General features: G+C 47.4%; 2 protein-coding genes and 1 long non-coding RNA gene across 4 annotated transcripts in view; 2 read left to right on the top strand and 1 right to left on the bottom strand.

The window, feature by feature from the left end:
* Positions 1-23,400, top strand: part of LOC126998705 (von Willebrand factor A domain-containing protein 8-like) — a 65,925-nt gene that overhangs the window by 12,835 nt on the left and 29,690 nt on the right. The window lies entirely within an intron of this gene.
* LOC126998760 (uncharacterized) lies at positions 460-11,060 on the top strand. Of its 2 annotated transcripts, none has more exons than XM_050860781.1 (2): positions 460-1,036; positions 6,879-11,060. In XM_050860781.1, the coding sequence occupies exon 2, from the start codon at positions 8,091-8,093 to the stop codon at positions 8,880-8,882; it is 792 nt and encodes a 263-aa protein (XP_050716738.1). In that variant the 5' UTR covers positions 460-1,036; positions 6,879-8,090; the 3' UTR covers positions 8,883-11,060. The 2 variants fall into 2 exon arrangements, with proteins under 2 accessions (XP_050716738.1, XP_050716739.1); XM_050860782.1 differs by lacking the exon at positions 460-1,036 and adding an exon at positions 3,286-5,051.
* LOC126998763 (uncharacterized) lies at positions 11,198-12,825 on the bottom strand. Its single transcript, XR_007752982.1, has 3 exons — positions 11,942-12,825; positions 11,768-11,866; positions 11,198-11,734 (listed from the first exon to the last, which is right to left on the bottom strand). It is a non-coding gene; the product is annotated as an uncharacterized LOC126998763 (long non-coding RNA).

Genomic DNA, 23,400 nt, shown 5'->3' with positions numbered 1-23,400 from the left:
GACAGACATATTTATTTAGTCATACTTATTTAGGGGCAAGCAGACAGACAGACACAAGCAGACAGACATACAGATAGACAGATAGATAGACAGGATTTAGACACACCCCTTACACCCATCATCACCAGCACCTCTAAATCCACCTCAAACCAAGAGGATCACAGTTATTTTTCCCAAGAAGCGCAAACATTCAGGCATTCTCCTTCCAGGCAAACAAACTATTGATCGTGCACACACACACTCACACACACACACCCTTCATTATGCACTGTCGTTCACACATATGCAGACGCGGGGAGACGGAGAGACATCGACACTCGAGAACGCAAGGAACGTCGTCTCGTGCTCCTCTTGTTTGGCGAGTAATGTAAAGCAGGGAGAGGGAGAGAGAGGGCGAGGGAGAAGGAGAAGGAGAAGGACGGAGAGAGAGGGAGAGTTTCGTGCTTGTGATGCCCTGGTGGTGGAGGGGAAGGGGAGGGGAGGTTCTGGGGTGACGCAAGGTCGTCCTGGGGCTTATATTAGTGCAGGGGACGAGTTTTTTTGCGACTTAATCTTTGGTTGTGTTAAGTATGCAGAGAGACGTCGGTGATATGCCGATGGTGGATGTTAGGATGCGTTTGTGAGGATGTTCGGGGGGTGGAGTTTGGGGAAAAAGAAGAGGAGGAGGAGGAGGAGGAAACACAAAGGCCATGAGTCATACAACCACCGTAAGAAAGACAACACAAAAACAAAGAAGAAGATAAAAAGAACCAGGGAATTAGAAGGAAGGAAGGAAGGGGAGGTTGAAAAAGCAAAAGAAACTCGGTAGGGAAAATGCGAGAGGAGGAAGAGAAGGACGCGGAGGAGGAGGAGGAGAGGCACGGGAGAGAGAGAGTGGTGGAGGGGAGCAGCGGAGACTCAGAGGAGGAGGAGAAGCAGCAGCAGCAGTCGGGTGGAAGTGAGGGTGGAGGTGTGAGTGGCGCCTAACGCTTGCTCCCTCACGTCACCGCCTCGCACTCACTCCCGCTCGCCGTCGCCTCCTCCGCCGCTATCCCTGGTAAGCATCGTTGTCCCCTCCGTGCCTCTGATATGCCTTGCCCTCCTCCCCAGCTTATTCTTGCCCTTTAGTCCTGTTCTTTAGCTCGTCTTCATTCTTTTTCCCCTCACCGTGTGCTTGACCTGTCCCTCCTTCCTTCCTTCATACTAACTCCACCTGCTTTGCTCACCTGCCTGTTTTCCTCCCCACTTATTCTTCGTTTCGTGCCCTCATACCTGATTTTTAGCTTGTCCTCAGTCTCGTTCCCTTATCCTATGCTTGACCTCTTCCCTTCCTGTGTCCTGACCTACCTGTCCTGATTTTTCCCACCTGCCTACAAGCCTACCCACCTGTCCTTCTCGTCCTTGCCCTTCAGACCTTTTCTTTAGCCTGTCTTATGGCTCGTTCCCTGACCGTATGCTTGACCTTTTCTCTATTCCCTTCTTCATAGTGACCTTACCTGTACTGTCTTTTTCCCCTGTCCACAAGCTTACCTATCTCACCTGCCTGTTCTTGCACTTCGGATCTGTTCTATGCCTTGTCTCTATCTCTCGTTTCTTGTCCTATGCATAACCTTCCCCTCTTCTCCTCTCTTCCTTCCTCCCTTTCAAGTGATCTCTCCTTCTTCTCCTCCTTTCTCCATCTTCCTTATCTATAACCTTTGCCTAATGACCTAATGACCGTTCCCTCTTCCTGACCTACCCTAATAATGTGACAGCTTATAACCTTGTCTTCTTCCTTAATGACTGACCTCTCTGTCCTTCTACCGTGCCTTTTAATACCCACTTTCTGCTTTTTTCACTGCCCGGCCTGCCATGTCCTGCCTTCTCTAATGTCCTGGTGCCTCGATTCTCCCTTCCAACCTACCTGCTAACCTACCCGCTTTTCTTTCCTAACTTCCCATTCTTCTGCTCTCCCGCCCTTCCTGCTTGTCCTGCCCATCCTGCTGCTCTCCTGCCCATCCTGCTCTGGCCTGCTCTGACCTCCCCTGGCCTACCTCCGTGCTGCTGCCTCGTCGCCCACTGGTCCACGGTTCAGTGTGTGTGTGTGTGTGTGTGTGTGTGTGTGTGTGTGTGCGACAGACGGAAGGGCGTTTAACAGGATTGCGTTAAGACTGATAAAGAATTTTCCGCGTGTCGACTTGTTTTCCGCCTACATATCATCGGTACACACACACACACACACACACACACACACACACACACGACATAACTTTTTTTTACTTTCATGACTCACTTCTTGTCCGTACGTAATATACACTTGAAGGAAGAGGAACTTATAACGTATATATGCGAGGCGTCAAGGGAGGAGAGAGCGTTTAAGTCGTAGTAAACTGTGTGTTGCCTTTCGTCCTGGTGCTGTAAAACTACGTGAAGAGGACTTAGCTGGTATGTGTTTACGACTTTACTTTTATTTTTTACTTTACTTTTTATCTTTTATCTTTGTCTCTCCTTCACCTTGCCTTTGTTGATGACGAGGTAGTTCAGGTTTATATTCGTTTCATTGTTGGTTGGTTTATGGGGCAATTTTATTCTGTATCTATCTATCTATCTATTTATCTCAGTCTTTCTATATCTATCTATCTGTCAACTCTGTATTCTTCAACCACTTCGCTTTGATTTGGTTTTCATTACTGTGTTCCACCTTTCCTTTTTTTTCTCTCTACGTCAGTTTATTGTTCAATCCAGATCAACCGAAAGCACATTTTTTTAAGCTTTTCCTTCCGTCTGTATTTTTCTACCACTTCTCTTTGGCTTGATTTTCACTACTCTCTGTTTCACCTTTTCATTCATTTCTTCCTAAACGTCAATTCCTTTCTAAACGTCAATTTCTTGCTCAGCCCAGGTGGATTTTTAGACTGACGACACCTTTCTACTACTTTCCCTTTCGTCTGTATTCTTCTACCTCTTCGCTGTGACTTGGTTTTCATTGCTACTTGTTCCGCCTTTTCGTTTCTTCCCTTCTACACGTCAGTTTGTTGTTTTGCTCAGTCCAGGTAGATAGTTAGACTGATCGTGCTTATTTTTTTACTCTCCCTTTCGTCTGTATCCTTCTTCTACTCTGGTTAAAATTCCATGACTGCGAGTTCCATTTTTTCCCTCCTTCCCTTCTACACGTCTGTTTGTTGCTCAGTCCAGGTAGATAGTTAGACAGACGGTGCTTATTTTTTTTATACTCTCCCTTTCGTCTGTTTCCTTCTTCTACTCTTTGGTTAAAATTCCATGACTGCGAGTTCCATTTTTTCCCTCCTTCCCTTCTACACGCCAGATTGTTGTTGTTCAGTCCAGGTAGATAGTTAGACTGACGATGATTATTTTTTATACTCTCCTTGTCATCTGTTTTCTTCTACTCTCTGGTTAAAACTCCATGACTGCGAGCTTCATCTTTTCCCTCCTTCCCTTCTACACGTCAGTCCAGGTAGACATAGACTGGCGGCACGTTTTTATTTTTTACTTTCCCTTTCTTCTTCCTTCACATTACCTTGCAGTTCATTCCAAGTAGTTAGACACACAGTACAGTATTTCTTTGTTGAGCTGTTCCTCTCTTTTCATCATCTTTTATTCTTTCGTAATTCCACTGAGTTAGTAAGACACATTTTTTTGGCATGATTTGTTTTTATTTGTTCTTTACGTTACATTATATTGTTACATTTTTCTTCTGCATGTATAATAAAGAGTTTCAACGAGTTTCAGCAGTTCGTCACAAGTAATAAATCTAACGCTGTCTTATTTTGTTACGTGTTCGAGTACGTTCTCTTCTTTGTTGCCTTGTAATTCAGCTTAGCCAGGGAGACAGACGACGCTTTATTGTTTACGATATACTTCTGTTATGTTTATTTAATCCTTTTCTTCTTTGCCTTTCCTCGTAGTCCAGCTCAAATAGTAAGACTGAGGCTCTCTAGTGTCATTTTTTATACTTTTTTTGTTATATCTTCTTGTCTTTCGCAGTCCAGCACACCTAGCAAGACTGAGGCACATTATTAACATTTTTCGAGATAAACTGATTTTGTTATGTTTTACTCTTTTCTTAACGTTACCTCGCAGTCCAGCCCAAGTAGTCAGAATGAGGCACATTACTATTTTTCTGTTTGTTCCCCGCGCTCCGAAACCTCCGGACCGGGGTAAGAAGTAGCCCGTAGCATGCAAAGTGGCGGAAGACGCGGGTCACGCCACAGCCCCGAGGCTCAGGCGGCGGCCCTCTGCTTTATGGCCCTGGCGGCGGTGCATGTGTAGTGTGTTGACTTTGTGGTGCTCTCAGCCTTACGCGGAGGGCGGGACCGAGCTCCTCCGCGTCTCTACTTGGGTAACCTTACGTAGATGACCTCAGTGTGTCCCAAAGGCTGATGAACTGGCCTCCTCCGCGTCTCTACTTAACTAACCTTACGAAGATAACCTCAGCTTGTCCCAAAGGCTGTAAGGTCGGTATTATTAAACCCTTCGAAGGCTTACTAGTCCATTTACTTAGTCCATCTGTTTAGAAAAGGCTCTCGCAGAAGTTGTCGGTGTTTCCATGAGTGGTTTCATGACCCTGGTGGTAGTTTTGGAAGGCTTCTGCGTCGTGAACGGGAAATACACTCATAACAACCAGACGTAGCTCCTCTCTGGCGCTAAGAAATAATCGTAACAAGATCCACAAACGTTTGATGATAGGAATGTTAGTTCGTCTCTTCACAGCGTTAAAAGATTCATTAGTACGTTTATAGAATTGTCCCATTGTACCGCAGAAAAGACCGTGTTGTATCCTGACCGTATAAACCTGAAATTAGGGTAGTGTTGGACGCCGGTGATAATGAACAAAAAGTAAAAATAAGTAAACAAAAATGATAAGGCGATATTGAGCGTGTGTGCGTTTGGAAACACCCAAGATAACTAACTCTGTGTGTGTGTGTGTGTGTGTGTGTGTGTGTGTGTGTGTGTGTGTGTGTGTGTGTGTCGCGCCTCCCGCCGCTGCACTCACTCAGGACAAGCGAGGAGAGGGTTAGTGTCCGCTAAGGAGGGTACAGGGACGGTTGCGTGTGCTGTGCTACGCTGTGCTAGTGAGGCGATGGCGTGGGTTGTGCGGCGGGGAGTGTGTGGGAGTGAAACGGAGTGGAAAAGGAGGAAGGGTGAAAGTCAGTGTACGTGGGAGAGGGGAGATATTCTAAAGGGGAGGAAAGCGAGTGAGGGGAAGGTCGTTCTGGGGAAGTGTTGGGGAATGAAACAGGGAGAAAAAGAAGGAAGGGTGGAAATCAGTGTGTGTGCGGGGTCAGAAAGGGAGGAATGTGAGGGAGGGAGAGTTTGTTACTGTGTTAGTGCAGCGAGGAAAGTGTGGTAGTGAAACGGGGTGGAAAAAAAGGAAGGGTGGGAGTCAGTGTGTGTGTGTGAAGGAGTCTAAATGATGGGAAAGCAAGGGAGGGAGAGTTCGTTCTAGTGTCAGTGCAGCGAGGAGAGTGTGGGAGTGAAACAGAGAGGAAAAGAAGGAAGGGTGGAAATCATTGTGTGTGTGAAGAAGTCTAAGTGAAGGGAAAGTAAGGGAGGGTTTTGTTATTGTGTTAGAACTATGTGGAATGACGTTTTGGTGCTGTAGTGTTGGTCGAGGAATGTAGGAGTAATGTTAGTTTTGCGTGTGTGTTGGAGGGAGGGATGTGTGTGTGTGTGTGTGTGTGTGTGTGTGTGTGTGTGTGTGTGTGTGTGTGTGTGTCAGTCAGTTGGGCGGAAGTGTGTAAAGTTTGTTGCAGTTTGACATTTGTATAAGAATGAGGATTTTAGGGAATTTAGGGAACCAACTTTCTAATATTTAGGTAACTTAGGATAAACATAACCAACAGGAGAAAGTTTTGCGTAGGGTCAGGATGTTGATTTTTTATTTTTTTATAAGTATGAATGATAATAATAAATAGGTGTATAGTCGGTCATATGTGCAGGTGGGAATTTAGAGAAAAGACAAGTAAAAAGATGTGCATTAATAGTTTCATTGCGCTTGAATACTATCGATAAACAGTTAAGGGTCAGGTGAGCTCTGTGACGTGATTCGTTACAGTCTTTGTGGTAATTAAATGTGTGCAAAGTTACGGTCAGGTGAGACTGTGTTTAAGTAATAGATTAAATAGATTAATTAAAGTCAGGTAAATTGGGACCAGGTGTGTGTGTGTGTGTGTGTGTGTCACTGGCCCAGGCTAGGTGTGAGGTGGTGTGCATCGTAATCTTAAATAGTCGTGTGGAGGAAAAGACACGGAAGCGCCCCCTCCCCCGCCGCACACACTGCTGGGTGCGTGCCACGTACTGTGTTTAGCCAAAAACGTGCATGAAGCGAATATTCACCTAATGTCAATGCATTACGTTAATCAATCCTGCTCATAATCTTTATCACATTTTCTTTTTATTTTGACTATAAACTTCGCGGGGAGGCAGTAATAGTGTAAAATGACGCGCCGTCAATCCCAGAGCCCGGGTGTCGAGGCGAGACTGGCGTTGCAGTACGCGGAAAAGCCTTGGTGAGTGTTGAGGGGCGGCGGGAGTCACTGTGTGCTGGCCAGTGTCGCCTCGCCGCTGCTGCACACAGGTCGGGTACTGCCACGCACGCCGCCGCCAGCGGGGCGCCGCGACCCTGCCACGGCCAGGACCGCGACGGCCGTCTTGTGGGCGTGTTGTGCTCGTGCACTTGTGGCGCGTTGAAGGGAAGGCGTGTGTGTGCGTGTGCGAGTGCGTGTGTGTCCTGTGGTTATGTGAGCCGTGGCCAGGTGCGGCGCGGATGTGCCGTGGCCGCGTGGCATGGCCGCCGCCCGGAGGCAGCACTACGAGGCTTGCATGTCACCTGCTGGCGGCCATTGATTGGGATTCCTCAGCGCCTGATTTATACTGTTAACATGTTTTGGCAATTACAGGTGATGATTTAATGGTGAGTGATGCGGGCCAGACAAAGGAGCAGAGTAACTTAGTGAGGTGCCCGCCACCGCCGCCGCCGCCGCCGCCGCCGCCCTCAGGTGCCGGCAAGTGAGCAGCGAGGACTCGCGGCGGTGACGTGCACCGTTATCATGTCGTGTGCCGGGAACACGTCGAGCATTGATCGAGGCGTGACCCGGGCGAGGCCCTGACGGCGATGCTTCGCTGTGTCTGCGTACAGCGTGCCGGTGACGTCACGGGTCACGCTTAGTGTGGCTCGGCGGCGGCCTCAGCCACAGGGCCGCCGCCGCCGCCCGGCCCGCCGCGCCCCGCACTCCCTCCGCAGACCTTGTGCCACTCGGGCCGCCTGCTCCCTCCAGCCTTGGCCGCCGCCGCCACACGTGCTGCAGCACCTCGCCTCCAGGACGCGGCGCTCCATGCAACAACGACATAAACATTATTAGCCCGATGATTCTTATTGTTCGAGGAAGCTGATCTGTCAATAGCAATTATACCCGATTACTCACGCATGACTGAAACAGATGCTACTGTTGTGGAGGTACCCATGAAGACTCTGAAGGTCAGGTCACGCTAGCGTCCCCGAAGTCAAGGTGCGCTCATCCCTCACACAAAGACTCACCTGTAGCAAGACTCGCCTGCAACCGCCCCGCCCCGCCCCGTCCCCACTCCCTGACCTCGCACCTGGAAATATTCTGCTTTCATTTAATTTTTTGCTCGACTTAACTGGTGGCATCGTGAGCCTCCTGACTCTGCAAGTCGCCCTCGTCACGCCAACTCGCGGCTTCTTCGACGCCAGCTAACGTTTGCAGCCACATTATCGTTCTCACGCCATCCTTCCTCGTCCGCCGCACGCCAGCCCGCACGCCCTGTGTCGTGACTCTGCGCCAGTGTGGGTCTCGGCGGACCATTACTGCGGCTCGGCGTGCACGAAAAAGACTAGTGCAGCTGCTGCTCGACGAGGGCTGTGTCGGGCCCCGGGGCTCGCCGCAGCGCTGAGGGCGAGGAGAGACACGACACTCCGGCTCAAACGTGACCTACTGGTGTAGTGGACAAGTAGTGGCGTTGTGTAGGGCGCTGCAGTGCAAGGCAGCGTGCGAGAGACCCTGAACGGTGGACTGGCGCCCCAAGAGCAGCAGATCGTCGGCTCCGAGGAAGACAAAGGGCCGCCAGCCACTCTCGGTGTGTCGCAGATCATGTCAGTAGGTGTTCTTCCAGCCAGCAGGTATTTTCATTGGGAAAGTGCCAGGAAGCCTGCCCTCACCCGCTGCGCCTACCGAGCCACCTCCCCGCACCACCAGCCCGCGGGGGTGACCCACCTCCACGCCCAGTATCCGTGTCCTCACCACCACCGCCACCACCACCGGCCGCGACGGCGACACTTCACGGGGGAGTCTCCGCCGTGGCCGCGACGCTCCAGCGAGGCGGCGCCGCCGTCCCTCGCCTCGTCGTGGCACACCGACTCGTCGAGCCTCCTCACCACAGACTCCCTCACCCTTAGCGGCGAGGAGGCCTCCTCCAGCACTGGCCGCTTCTCCCTGAGTCCCACCTCGCTGTACGTGGCAAGGAACTCCTTCGTAGGCAGCAGGATGGCCACCGGGGCCCCGAGAAGCACCAGCGAGGGGCCGCGGGGCACGTCCACCGCAGCGGCGCGGGAGGTGAAGCAATACCTGAACCGTACGTTGTTCCCGCGGCCCTCGTCCACCCTGCAGGGCTACGCCTCCCTCTATCATCGCCTCAAGAAGTTGCCAGCCGCCCACAGGAAGGCCCTCCAGCGGAGCAAGGCGGCCGCTCAGCAGGCAGCAGACGCTGATGCGGCTGCCGCGCACCCCGACGGCCAGGCGGAGTCGGATATGGACGACATTGACTCCCTGGAGGGCCGCTTGCCCTCGCCGCCCCGCCTCGAGATTCACATCTACGTGCCCACCGCCGCCGCCGCCGCCGCTGCCGCCGCCGCTCACGACGAGGACGGCTCCGCTCCCCTGTGAGCGTGAGTGCAGCGGCTCCTCGAGACTGTATATTCCCGTCCGTTGCTCTCGTCGTTAGTCAGCGTAGCGAAACTCCAGCTGTCCGTGTGACTCGGCCCAGCAGTATTAACGCCTCAGCCCAAGCAGCCCTGAGCAGCGTCTCGTCAGTACCGATAATTTTGTATCAAGAGGTCATGCTGGACGTTTCGGCCGTGGCCGCCACACAGAGGCGACAACACGCAACAAATCATGGGACGAGTATTGACATGTTGAGCCCCAGTCAAAATTATGACCATCAGTAAACCTTTACCATTACCCTGGTCCATGTGTGCTGGCCATGGCCTGAGAAATGGCCTTTGTAGACCGTTTGCTATCAAGGGCGAGACGTTTAGTTGTTTTTACCGCCTCGTGTAAATAGCTGTATATCTTGTGTGCCGGCAGCCTCGCGGAGAATGTTTATTGTTTTGAGCTGTGTTTAGCCTGTCGCTGGGTGGTGCGAGCGGTGCGCGGCGCGGCGGGAGGCTGAGGCGGTGACTGGCCTGGCGAAGACCTCACCTCCCCGCTGGCCAACGCACCGGAAGACTTCACGTGAAACTATTATTGCCGCTTGTTCTGGAAAAGAGTACATGTAACCTTAAAGCAACGCGGCTCCCTCCCACCCCCTCCCCACCCCTCCCCTCTCCGTCATGGCAGTGCGCACGAGAGGGGCGAAGGAACACTACAGCTGCTACGCAAATTAAAGACGATCGCCGGTCCCTCTTCGTGACTGGGAGTACGCGCCGAACATATGATACAGGGATACGCGCTGGCCTCGAGGGCGGGCCGGCGCGGTGCCTAAGTGGGAGCCTTAAAGCGTAATGGGCGTCACGCAGGTGCTCTCCATCACACACCGCCACTTACCTGTGCCTCCGAGGACTGCTTAATGGAAGGGAAGGACCAGGCGAATCAGCCGGCCACCGCTTGCAGGCGTGGCGCGGCGTCCCGTAGCTTGTGGGGGCCAAACAGTGGGGGTCAGAACTGCTATTGTGGATTCAGATACCCAAGTGTCCTCCTCCCTCCCCTTCCCTTCCCTTCCCTTCCCTTCCCTTCCCTACTCTTCTCTTCTCTTCTCTTCTCTTCCCTTCCCTTCCCCTCTCTTCCCTACCCTTTGCTTCCCTTCCATTCCCTAACTTTCCCTTCCCTTCTCTTCTCTTCCCTTCCTTTTCTTCCCTTCCCTTCCTTTTCTTCCCTTCCCGGCCCCGTTCTCAACCCCAAGCATTGATGGATGTGGGTGTGGGTGTGAGTGAGTGCATGGGTGATTCATGACTAGGAAACACACCATGCGGGTAATCACTGTACTTTCCTCTGTCCTCTGCCCTCCACCCTTCCCTTCCTTCCCCCCCACTCATTCATTCATAAATTAATACTTACTGTCACGGTGCTTGTTAGTGTTTTTGCGTGCGTACTCTTCACCCTCCCCCCCCCCCCCCGCCCATCCACACACACTCACAGACACACACACACTCTCTTTTGCTTTTCCTCCTCCTCCTCTTTTCTTCCTTTTCCTTTTCTACTCCTCATTCTTCCCTCGTAATGATTCAACCTCTTACTGGTCCTCTTCTTCTTCATCATCCTTTGCTTCCTATATTGTGCTGTCTTCGTCTTTTCCTCTTTTTTTTGTTCGTTTTCGTTCTTAATTTCGTTCATCTTCACTTTGTTTTTATCTTCATCGTCTTCGTCTTCGTCTTCGCCTGCTTCCTCTTCGTTGTCCTTTTCGAGCTCTTTAGTTGTTCCTCCTCCTCCTCTTTCTCCTCTTCCTTCTCCTCTTTTTCTTTGTCCCCCTCCTCCTCTGCCTCCTCTTTGTCCTTTTCGAGCGATTGAATAATTCTAACTCCTCGTCCTTGTCCTCCTCCTCCTCCTCCTCTCCCTCTTCCTCTTCCTCCTCCTCCTCCTCCTCCTCCTCCTCTCCCTCTTCCTCTTCCTCCTCCTCCTCCTCCTCCTCCACATCTTAAAATTCGCCCAGGACACGCTGCTCTGTTTCTTTTTATACCCCAAAACATGTATATTTTCATGCCTTTGTTCTGCAAATGCTCCTTGCAATGAGAAGCTTGGCGTGCGTGCCTTCCGGGGTGGTGCCTTTAATATTGCTTGAACACACACACACACACACACACACACACACACACACACACACACACACACACACACACACACACACACGCACACATGGAAGACTATTATCAAAAACAAAAAATAGTAAAACAGAAGAAACACTGAAAATTCTTGTGCGTCAGTATCGTGTAACATAAAAGTTCTTCCACATATTCACTCACTCATCCACCTATCCATCCCCCCCCACACACACACACACCTTCCGTTCAACCATCTTCCGTTCACCCACACCAGTCTTCACCCATTCAGTACTCCACACACTTGTAAACTCATCCACCTTCCACTCACTCACACACGCTCATCCTTCATCCACTTACTTATTCATCCTCAATCTTTCCTATCATCCTCTACCTCTCACCCACTTACCTCTATTTCTCATCCACTTAACTGTCCACTCAAATATACAGTCTTCCACTTATTTTCCACTCACCCGACCTCGTCACTTAAATCTCTCCTTCCACTTTCACCATTGTAAATCCACCGGCTCTCAATTGAAAAGGTAACATGTGGGAAAGAAATCCTAAGACCATCTCATCGACGTAGCCACCCACTCACCTATCCACCCATGTCCAATCCACCTACCCATGTCCAACCCACCCACCCATCTATGCCCAACCAACCCATCAACACATGTCTAACCCACCTATCCATGTCTAATCACCCATGTCCAACCCACCCACCCATCTATGCCCAACCAACCCACCAACACATGTCTAGCCCACCTCCCCATGTCCAGTCACCCATGTCCAACCCACCTCCCCATGTCCAATCACCCATGTCCAACCCACCTCCCCATGTCCAATCACCCATGTCCAACCCACCTCCCCATGTCCAATCACCCATGTCCAACCCACCTACCCATGTCCAATCACCCATGCCCAACCCACCCACCCACCCATGTCCAACCCAATCACCCATACCCAACCCACCCACCCACCCATGTCCAGCAGCCCCCCACCCTCCCTTCTTCCTCCCCTTCCCTCCCTCACACACCTGTATATACACCTGAGAGGAGTTCTAATTAGCTGTCCTCCGCCTGCTGTCGTGTGGTGCAGCTTGTGATATGTTACCATGTACTGTACTACGTGTTATAGGAAATGAATGTTATGGAGTATTATGATTATTATGATGATTATTATTATTCGTATAGACTATATTGAGAGGTTTATGATCCGTCCGTGTCTTGCTATGTTGATTTTTCTGTTTGTCTGTCTCTCTTTCTCTTTGTCTGTCAGTTGTATGTATATCTCTATTTCCTGTATCTCTTATTATCTCCTATCCACTCGTCTCCACTCCTCTTTTCCTCTTCTATCCTCTTCTCTTTTTTCCTCTCCTCTCCTCCTCTCCTCTCCTCAGTTATATGTTCATCTCTTTTTCCTCGCTCCTGTCTCTCATTTCCTTTCTCCTCTCCTCTCCTTTCCTCTCCTAACCTTACTTTACTGTACCTTACCTAAGCTTACCTAACCTTACCTTACCTAACCTTACCTTACCTAACCTTACTTTACTGTACCCTACCTCACCTTACCTAACCTTAACTCACATAACCTTACCTTACCTTACCTAACCTTACTTTACTGTACCTTACCTCACCTTACCTCACCTTATCTATCTTTATCTATCTATCCATCTATCTCCATGTTACATAGAGTACATAATATATAGAGAGAGATGTTCTTTATGCCGTGCCAGAGATTTAGTCATAGAGTGTACTAGAGTGTTTGTAAAGGTGGAAGGGAAGTGGTTATTGAAGTGCTGAGCGGTGGAGAAGGAAGAAGGCGAAGGAGAAATAAATACTTCAGATGCTTTATGTTTTCCTTGCCTTGGTGTGTGTGTGTGTGTGTGTGTGTGTGTGTGTGTGTGTGTGTGTGTTGGTTTCTCTCTCACACACGTTGCAAGGACAAACTCATCTTGGTCTCCACTTTATTTACACACACACACACACACACACACACACACACACACACACACACACGCACGCACACAAATTCAGCCATGCACGTTTAATTTCCTCTTTCCACTCGTGTATACATACTACTTACACTACACACGCACACACACATACACACACGCACACACTCATACACGCACACACACATGCTATTTAGCCTTTACACACACACACACACACACACACACACACACACACACACACACACACACACACACACACACTGAGAGACATTTTCACGGTAATTCATCCTTGAGTATACTAATTTTGCGTCGCAGGATTTATGTAACATCAATTCTTAGGTTGTTGGGTCCCTCTCATCCACATCCTCATATCCTCCTCCTCCTCCTTCTCTTCCTTTACCTAACTGAATTTTAATAACGTTGATATATATGTTATTTTCCCCTTTGCCAGTGAAGAATATTACTTGCCTATTAATTTCGATGCTCATTTCACAATCACTGGATTATTAGGTCTGTCGAGGCATGCAAGAAAATAACAATGTAGTAAAAAATAATTAATCTATATCCGCGAGAATGTGAAGAAAAGTATGCCGTCTGGAATTATGCCGGCTAAAGATTTTTTCCAAGGAACCATCTGTTGTTGTAATACCCAGGTAAGACTTAGGGAAAGGTGTGAATTATTTTTCGTGTGTTGGGGTGAGGGGGGGAGGGATGGGGAGAGGGGGAGGTGTGTGAAAGGTGGCATGAAAGTGGTGGGGAGTCAGGAGGAAAGGGTGAAGGGGTGCATGAGGAGTGGGGTGGGGTGATTGCGTGGTGGGGTGGATGGGGGTGACCTGCTTTGGGGTGATAAGAATAATGTTTGTAGCTAAAAGTATATGACTGAGATTGTTATTGGGGAGAAAATGCCTTTGTAGAAGTAGCAGTAGTAGTAGTAGTAGTAGTAGTAGTAGATAGAGAAGGACAAAGTGGAGATGAAAAGAAAAAAAAAGGAAAAAGGAAAAGATGAAAAGGAGAGTAGCTGAAGGAGAATGTGAAAGTGGAAGAGGTAGAAAAATAAAAGAAAGAGGAAAAGGAGGAGGAGGAGATGAAAAATAGGAGAGTAACAAGGAGAGAAAAATTAGGTGAAAGGGGAAGAAGTGAAGGACAAAGGAAGGAGAAGAAGGAAGAGATGAAAAAAAGGAGAGTAACAGAAGGAGAGAAAAATAATAAAGTAAAAGGTGAAGAAGAAGAGAAGCACAAAATTATAAAAAAAAGAAGAAAATGTATAAAAAAATCAACAAAGTGGAGGAGGATCAACAGAAGGAAGACAAAGAAAAGAAAACATGAAAGTAACCTCGAGAAAGTGATGAAAAATGAACTGTTCAGAGAGTGTGAATATGACGAAGGAGACGTGATGGTGGTGGTGATGAAGGTGGTGGTGGTGGTGGTGATGGTGGTGGTGTAGCGTGTCTTCAGTAGTAGTAAGATGGTCCTTTTTAGCTTGACTTCCTTCCTGTTTTGTTTATCTTTTTTGTTCTGTTTTTTTTTGTTTCCTCCGTTTTTTTTTTTTTTTTTTTGGGGGGGTAGTGGTCTTCTCCTCCTCCTCCTCCTCCTCCTCCTCCTCCTCTCTTGTGTTTGTGTTGGTGCCCTGCTTCCTTCCCCTCCTCCTCCCCTTTCTTCTCCCTCTTCCCCATTCTTCATCTTCCTCCTCCTCCTTCTTCCTCTCCCTCGCCATTCTTAATTTTCCTCCTCCCCCCTTCTTCCTCTTCTTCCTCCTCCTTCTTCCTCTTCCTCGCCATTCTTAATCTTCCTCTTCTTCCTCCCCCCTTATTTTCCTCTTCTTCCTTCTCTTCCTCCTGCTCCTCCTCTCCTGTAGCTGTATTAGTGACATTTTTCTTCTCCTTCTACATCTTTTTTTTTTCTATAGTTGTGTTAGTGACTTGCTTTCTCCTCCTCCTTTTCCTCCCTCTCCTCCTTTTCCCTTTCTCTCCCCCACCCCTTTCTTCCTCCTCCCTCCGTCTTCATCATCCTGTTTCTCTTCTTTCCCTTTCCTCTTCATCCTTTTTCCCTCCTCCTCCTCCTCCACACCTCCTTAACTCATCCCCTTCACCACCACCACCACCACCACACACCCTAACCTCCACCTCCTCCCATCCTCCTCCGTCCTTTTCCCCCTTTCTCTTTCCCTCCTTTTTCTTTTCCCCCTCTTCCCTTCCTCCTCTTCCTCCTTTTCCCATCTTACATCTTACATACTTCCTCCTCCTCCTTCTCCACCACCACCACCACCACCACACTCCCTCACCTCCTCTCCCCATTACCCAGCTCGTAACTCTCCCGCCCTCGTGGCTGTTACGGAAATCATTTTATTATCAGTTTTTCGTCCTAATCACGTAATGGCTCAACTCCGCGCGCCGTGCAATTACCCTGACCAGCAAGAAACTTTTTTTCAAGATTATGGAAACTCCTGCCAGACGCTGAAGTGGCGGATTAGGGAGTGGAGTGGTGTGGAGTGAGTGGGATGGGATGGGAGTGGTGGTGACGGTGATGGTGATGAGGGTGATGATCAGTGAGGTTGTGGTAGTGGTGATGGTGATGGGGATGTAAGAGGGAGTGTGTGTAGGTTAGTGGGGTTGTGGTGTTGTGGTTGTAAGAGGTAGTGTGAGTAGGTCAGTGAAGTTGTAATGGTGGTGGATATAGAAGTGGTGTTGATGGTGTAGTAGCAGTAGTAGTAATAGTAGTAGTAAGACAGTCCTGTTTAGCTTGATTTCCTGTTTCTTTTTATCTTTTCCGTTTTGCTTTTTTCATTTTCCATAATTTTTGTGTGTGTGTGGAACAAGACCTACACATACACTCACAGGTGCCGGAAAAGATCATCACTAACTCCTTCACAGACTCGTAATTAATTCCTCTCCACTCGTTATTCTTTCATTAACAAATTCGTAGTATAAATATCTTCGGTGTGTTTCATTCCGCCACTCCTCCTCAGTCTCCTATTCTGTCCTACTTAATACCACTTTCCTTCCCTCGCCACCATTTTCTCACTACATTAATTTACTTGCTCTCATATATCTTGCTGTTTTTCTTCATTACCAGTCTCATATTAACAATTTCTTTTACTTTTCCTTACTAGAATTCTTACGCCACACTTAATTTACTCGCTACTTTTCTCCTACCCAGTTTTATATTTCGTTTTATGGTTCCCCTCGCTCCTGTTTACCCGGCTCTCTCCTCGCTCCGTCCCCGTCAACCCTTCCCCCATACACGCCTCCTGCTCCCACACTCTTGAGGGGGAGGCGGATTCACGCGAGTAACGAAGACGAATATTGATTGCCATTATTGTGGAGATTAATGTTGCGTCACACGGCCTAAGGCGACGACCCGCGAGGCTAATACTTTCCTCCGCTCAAGAATATGCTCCCGGCTGCTCCCTCGGCCTGGTACTTGAGCGGCGTCAGGACTCAGATAGAACAGAAGTCAAGCAGGTGTGGCGTTTAAATTAAGGTCGTGTGCTAAGGTGAATCATGTCAAAGCGTTAGTTACTGTCTACTTAACTTTTTGTATTCTGCCTTTGTTCGTCCTCCTGTTGATATATCTCCACGTTGTTGTTGTTTTTTTCTCTTTATTTCTTCTTTTTTTCATCTTTTTCTTCCTTAGTTAGTTAATTACTTTCTACTTAACGTCTTGTATTCCTCCTTTGTTCGTCCTCCTGCTGATCTATCTCCGCGTTGTTGTTTTTTCCCTTTGTTTCTTTTTTTTTCATATTTTTCTTCCTTAGTTAGTTAATTACTTTCTACTTAACGTCTTGTATTCCTCCTTTGTCTGTCCTGGTGCTCATCTTTCTCCACGATGTTCTTTTTTTTTCTATATTTTGTTCTCCTCTTCATCTTTTCCTTCCCTTCTTTACCTGGTCAGTGGAGAGGTCTAACCCGGCTGCTCCTTTAGTCTACTTCCGTGGCATCAAGACTTAAATAGAACAGGTTTCAAGGAAGTATCTAGTTTAAGGGCATGTGCTTAGCTAAATCATGTGGAGACGCTATTTACTATTTACTTAACGTGAGTGGTCAGAGGTCATGTCGGTAGCTCCTTTTGCCTACTTCAGCGCCATCAAGACTTCGATAGTACAAATGTCAAGGAAATGTCAAGTTTAGGACCATATGCTAAGTTAATTCATGTCAAGGCTCCAGTTACTCATCTACTTTCCTTGAGTAGTCAGAGAAGAGGTCTTAATCGGCAGCTCCTTTTGTCTACTTCAGCTCCATTAAGACTTCGATAGTACAAACGTCAGTCTAATGTTAAGTTTAAGAGAATATGCTAAACTTAATCAAATCAGTGCGTTGGTTACTCCTCTACTAATCTACTTAACGTTAGGGGTCAGTGAAGAAGTCTTACGAGAACACACGACTGATACTTTGGGAATGGTTAGCAAATATCAAGTTTAAGACCACATGTTAATCTGAGGGTCGTATTATTAAACATTTCGCCGCCCAAGAACTCATATTTGACAAGACTTACGTAGGAGTTGTGAGGATTTCCAGGAGTAGTTTTATGACCCTGGTGGTATAGTCTGACCCTTCCTCTGTACCGTAAACCTAAAGAAACACTCATTAGAACTCGACTGACCTCCTCTTTGACCTTTAGAAATAGCTGATGTGAAAAGCCAAAGTGTCTTATAATACCCATCTAAGTCATATAAAGTCACTAGTTATCATTTACTTCACTTGAGTGGCCAGTGAGGAGGACTTACCGAGAACACACAAGACCGACGCTTTGGGACATCTGGTTGCCTCAGTTCACGGTACCCAGGTTTCCCAAGACACACATACTACAGCTTATCGACCGGCGACTCGCTAAGGAGAATGTACTGCTGGGAGGACCGCGTGCTTCGGCTGTGAGCGAGCGAGGCCACGGGAGTTTGGGTGGTGGGGAGTGAGGAGGAAACGGTGAGGGGTGCATGAATGGTTGGGAGGGTAGGTGGCCGGGTGGAGTGCATGGTGTGGGTGGATGGGGGTGAACTGCATTGGGGTGATAAAAACATACACAATACACTCCTGTTGTCTTTCCTTCTCCCCACCTGTACCTTCACCCCTAACCCACTTCCTCTTCATACTGTACCCTTGATGAAAAAAAAAGATACAGACAGACAGATAGATAGACCACCAAGCACATCTACACATGCACTAGTGATAGGCAAGGGGATTTTTTTTTTTTTACAGCAGAGGAGACAGTGCAAGGGCGTAAAAAAAAAATAATGAAAAAAAAAAAAGCCCGCTACTTGCTGCTCCTAAATAGAGTAGGGTGACCAAAAAGAGAAATGTGTCCATACCTGCTTGTTCGTACTGGTTTTCTTAATGAGCTTGAGTCAGGTGTGTCTAGATAGTCTTTCACCTTCAATCGTATCATTCGTTAAATTACATACACTTTTGACACGCACGATTTCCTTTGGTCAAGCATTTCATTCATATGTGTGTGAGAGAGAGAGAGAGAGAGAGAGAGAGAGAGAGAGAGAGAGAGAGAGAGAGAGAGAGAGAGAGAGAGAGAGAGAGAGAGAGAGAGAGAGAGAGAGAGAGAGAGAGAGAGAGAGAGAGCAAAACAAACAGTATCGGTCCTGTACAAACAAGCAAGCAAACAAACACGGTCGCCACCTCTTGAAGAATATGACAAACAGCACAAACAGAGGAAGGCAAGGAGGAAGAGACGGTGTGTGTGTGTGTGTGTGTGTGTGTGTGTGTGTGTGTGTGTGTGTGTGTGTGCGTGTGTGCGTGTGGTGGCGTGAGTCGTAATATTTTAATGTGAACTCGCTGGGTCACAGGTCATATAATTAGGGTCTGACGTCCATGCTGAGCTCGCTGCTGAGGCTCAGTGCGCATTACAGCTCATGCACCTGCTCTTCTTCCTCCTCCTCTTCCTCTTCTTCCTCCTCCTCCTCCGTCTCTTCCTCCTCCTCCTCCTCTTCTTCTTCCTCCTCCTCCTCCGCCTCCGCCTGCTTTTCTCTTCCTGTTTTCCTCTTCTGTTTTCCCTCTGCCTGTTTTTCCTCCTCCTACTCCCTTTTCCTCCTCCTCCTCCTCCTCCTCCTCCTCTTTCTTCATTCTATTGTTCCTCTTCCCTGCTGCTTCTCCTCCTTTTCCTTCTGTTTCTTCTTCTCCTTCTCCTCCTTATACTGCTCTTCCTTATTCTGTTCCTTTTCTATCTGCTCCTCCTTCTCTTTCTCCTCCTTCAACTGCTGCTCTTCGTCCTCCTCGTGCTCTACCTCCTGTTCCTCTTCCTCCTCTCGTTCCTCTTTACTTCTCCTTCCTCCTGCACTTACCACTTTATCAGTATTCTTTATTTTTTCTCCTCATTCTTCATGTTCTCCTCCTTCACATCAGTATCTGTCTGCACTACACGCCTGATCAGGGGAGCTTTTTTTTATTTTTATTAATGGAAGCAGCTTAAGAGAGAAAGAAAAGAAAAGAAAGGAAAACGTTCACTTAAACCTACTCCTAAGCTGCATGTTAGAGTGTGGAAGATTTATAAAGCTAGCTGGTGACGCGCACACACACACACACACACACAGACACACACACACACACACACAAACACACACACACTTTTTTTTCTTTTCTAACACCAAAGTTGATTTCCTTCATCGCCTCGTGGAACTGTACTGAGCAAATACCGTTTTATCTGATCAACGTTTCGATTGCCTGATATTTATTTTTTTTGTGTATATGTATGTATGTAGGGGGGGTGAGTTGGTGTGGGTATGGGTGTGGGAGGGTTGATGTGTGGGTGTGGGTGGGTGGGTGGGTTGGTTGATGTGAGTATGTGTGTGTGGGTGGGTGTATGGGTGTGGGTGTGGGTGAGTGGCTTGCATGGAGCTTTGAAATATCGAAAAGGAAAGAAGAACCAGGAAGGGTGAATACAGGAAGCATGTACTAAGCGCTGTGGTGAGAAATAAAAGAATGAGAAAACACACAACGCATAAAATACTGAATTAAAAACACACCACGCATGAAAGGAAACGTTCTCAAATAAACGTTCACGCAAGTATGAGGGTCACGTCTGTATATATTGTGTGTGTGTGTGTGTGTGTGTGTGTGTGTGTGTGTGTGTGTGTGCGCGTGTAATTCATTCACGGTCTGATCACGTGCTGGACTCATTATCACCAACTAGTACTCTCCCAAATAAACCCTTGGAGACCTCACTACCCGACATACAGCCAAAACTTACACTTCACACACCACACACACACCATTCCCCCTTGCTCACATTATAACAATTCTTCGTCAGCAGGAAAACTTGCGGTCTGAGCTAACCGCGAACCTCAGTCTGCTGGGGTGGCAAACGTGAGAGCGATGTGTGTGTGTGGGGGGGAGGTAGATGTAAGGGGGGCTTGAGGGGGGATAAAGAGGTGTCGTGTGGGGCGTGCTAAGCTGTGGACGCCCCGCACTGCTAGACTCCTTGACGCCTCTGCTTCCTCGCGTCACCCAAGTTTCCGGTAACGTGGAGAGTGGAGCAAAAGGAGTAAGGCTGGAGAAGGAGACGAAGACCAAAGTTTAACCCTTAAGTAAACGTGAGATGCACAGAAAACCGATGGAAACTGAGAACGAAACGAATACCAAGATAAAAAAAAAGCGGAAAATAACCTCAGTAAATAATAGAGAAAGATCGTATTGCCAAAATGAAAATGAAAGTCTTACGTTATTACTATTAGTGCAATCAAGGTCAAGCTTTTTAATTGTCTGGAATGTTATGTTTGTTTTTTTGTTTGTTTATTTGTGGGTTCGTTGATGATTGGCGCCAAAGTATGATGACCAAAGATTGTTTATTTGTTTACATCATCATTCAGTATACTTAAATTTCTACGGCATTTCAGCTATACAAGAAAACTCACTTCTTTCTTTAACTTCGATCATTTCTTCTCATCGATTCCTCTGCATTCGAACCCAAACCAGACCCACTGCTGTACCAAAGACAAGATTAAGTGCAAGGCCAAACCCATTCATTGCGACGGACGAGCAGACAACCTCCCGTTCCCTGAATCGTCCGCTCAATAGACGTAAATCCTAATTGTAAAACTCTTGCATCACGGAAAACTAACCAGGGAGGATTTATGGGAAGGTGGGGAAAAAAAATTAGTTCAGGCTTCCGCTTTATTTTCTCATTATTGTTTTCTTCTTTTTTTTTACGCCCTTGAACTGTCTCCTTTTCTGTAGGTTACGATTCAGTAATTTCTTATTTTATATGTATTTCTATTTCTTTAGGTTTTATGCTCATTTGTTTTCAGTGGTTTTATTGTCTACTAGCACAAGTTTATCCATTTAATTATACGTTTATGACTCAACTCTGATTTCGTTTTGGAGGAAGAGCAAAGTATCAGCAGTTTTTCAGTCTCCATGCACATTTTATTTTTTTTTTATTTTTTTTACAACAAAGGAGACAGCTCAAGGGCAACAAAAAGAGTGTAGAAAAGAAGAGCCCGCTACGCACCGCTCCCACAACAGACAAAAGTAAAGAATGGCCAAAAGAGAGGTCAGTTGTTTGGTTTGCTGAGGAACTGCTTGGTGTAATGACGATATTCTTTTCAAAATACGTTCTCTCTAGGCCATAATATAGTAGCTGAGACAGGAGAATATAAACAGGTTCATAATTTTGATGTAGGCCGGAGGAGTACCTAAGGAAAGAGAATGTAAGAGAATACAAGAAACATAAGATTACAAGAAATACATTAGAATAAGAAATATGTGAGAAAAGAAAATGAGATAATAAAAAATATATCAGAATAAGAACATAACAAATAAAAGATTATATGAGAACGCAAGAAGAGTAAGCATAAGCGAATGGAACGGAAAAGTGAATACCTCAAGGGAACTGATTTTTTTTTTAATAGACACAAACACATTTTATTCTTTCCTGCCTGAGTCCGAGCGTGGCGTGAGCGAGGAAAGGACAAAAAGATTCGGGCGTGTCGGAGTTCGATATGGAGCGCCCGTTTGAGGGTCGTCAGGGGGACTTAAGAGTTTTGTCGTATTGTGTCCGACACGCCGTGGCCTGTGGTTGACCGCGGCCTGAAGGGAAGATTGCCTCCAGTAAGTCATGTTCTTATTGTTCCGAGACTCCATCACGGAAAACGAGGATGGGGCAGGAGGGAGGACGCGCTTTGGTGGTGGTGGTGGTGATGTGGTGGTGATGTTGACGAGGGATTGTTGGTGATTGTGGGGGTGTTGGTGGTGGACGTCTGGGGATTAGGACATGGCTCTCAGTAAAAAGGTAAAAGTAAAGTTGAGGGTCAGGTCGAGAAATGGGTACCTGTGGAAACCTGGGGAAGGTAAACTGCGGTAACCCGGATGTCGCACCTGCCTTCAGTAAGCTGGTGTACATTTGACGGCGAGAGAGGGAGAGAAAAAGAGACGAGTAGAGTTTAGAGAAAATTGAGGAGGAGGAGGAGGAAGAATAAGAAGCATGGAAGAGCAAATAAGAGACAGCCAGTCGGTTAATAATGAGGCTGACTGAGCTGCTTAAGTGGTTGATAATCTATTATTCAGGAATTTAAGAAAGAAAATTGCTGGAAGTTTGTTTTAATGACGGCTGACTCGACTAGAGAAAAGGATAAAAACAAGTATAAAAAGAACACAAATAATAATAGGAACAAGGAGAAACTAAAAAAAATTTAGGGAGAGAGGAAAAAAAGAACAAGGAGAACAAGAAACTAAAGAAAGAAGGTAGAAAAAAAGAAGTAACGTAAAATGTAGTTTCCCACATCTAAGTAAGACCTGTCAGGCTTGAGTCACGGTTTTACTGCTACGACTACAAATGGCCTCAATAACCACGACTTAGTAAACACACCAGCTCGTCGTCCTCGCTCAGCACACCCCCAAGTCTTCCCTCAACACACTAAGTCGTCCCTCAACACAGCAGGTCGTCCGCAACACACCAGGTCGTCTCTCAACACACCAGCTCGTCTTGCAACTCAAATAGGTCCTCGTCCTCATCAACACACCACCAACACACCAGGTCGTCTTGTAACACAGCAGGTCGTCTTGTAACACACCAGGTCGTCTGCAACACACCAGAACCACCGTGACGACCAGGCTGTTTGGGCGACATGTTGCGTGTCAGGATTGAGCTACTGCGTTTGGCAATTCGAGAGAGAGAGAGAGAGAGAGAGAGAGAGAGAGAGAGAGAGAGAGAGAGAGATTACACCACCTTGAGTAAACTCCCATCATGGTCTTAATGAGGTACCATTGTGGAGAAAGAGCTGCAAGATTCCTAACCCCTCACTCACATTCTCTTCTTCCCTTTTATCCTATCGCTCTTTTCCCCTCTCCTTCCTTCCTCTTATATACCTTTTGTTATCTCTCTATCTCTATCTATATCCCTCTGCTTCTCTTTTATTTAATTTTTCTCTTTCCCTCTCCTATTCTTCCTTCCCCTCCGGCATTCATCCTTTTCATCCCTTTTTTTCCCTTTTCCCGTCTTTTTTCTATCCTTCTCTTTCCCTACTGCCATATCTGTCCTC

This window comes from Eriocheir sinensis, chromosome 15, assembly GCF_024679095.1.
Source record: "Eriocheir sinensis breed Jianghai 21 chromosome 15, ASM2467909v1, whole genome shotgun sequence".
NCBI lineage: Eukaryota > Metazoa > Arthropoda > Malacostraca > Decapoda > Varunidae > Eriocheir > Eriocheir sinensis.
Note: the sequence above shows the minus strand (reverse complement) of the source record. Positions and strands in the feature narration are given on the sequence as shown.

What these genes read in the sequence shown, in the direction of transcription:
- LOC126998760 (XM_050860781.1), top strand. Translation starts at nt 8,091, where the DNA reads ATGTCAGTAGGTGTTCTTCCAGCCAGCAGGTATTTTCATTGGGAAAGT.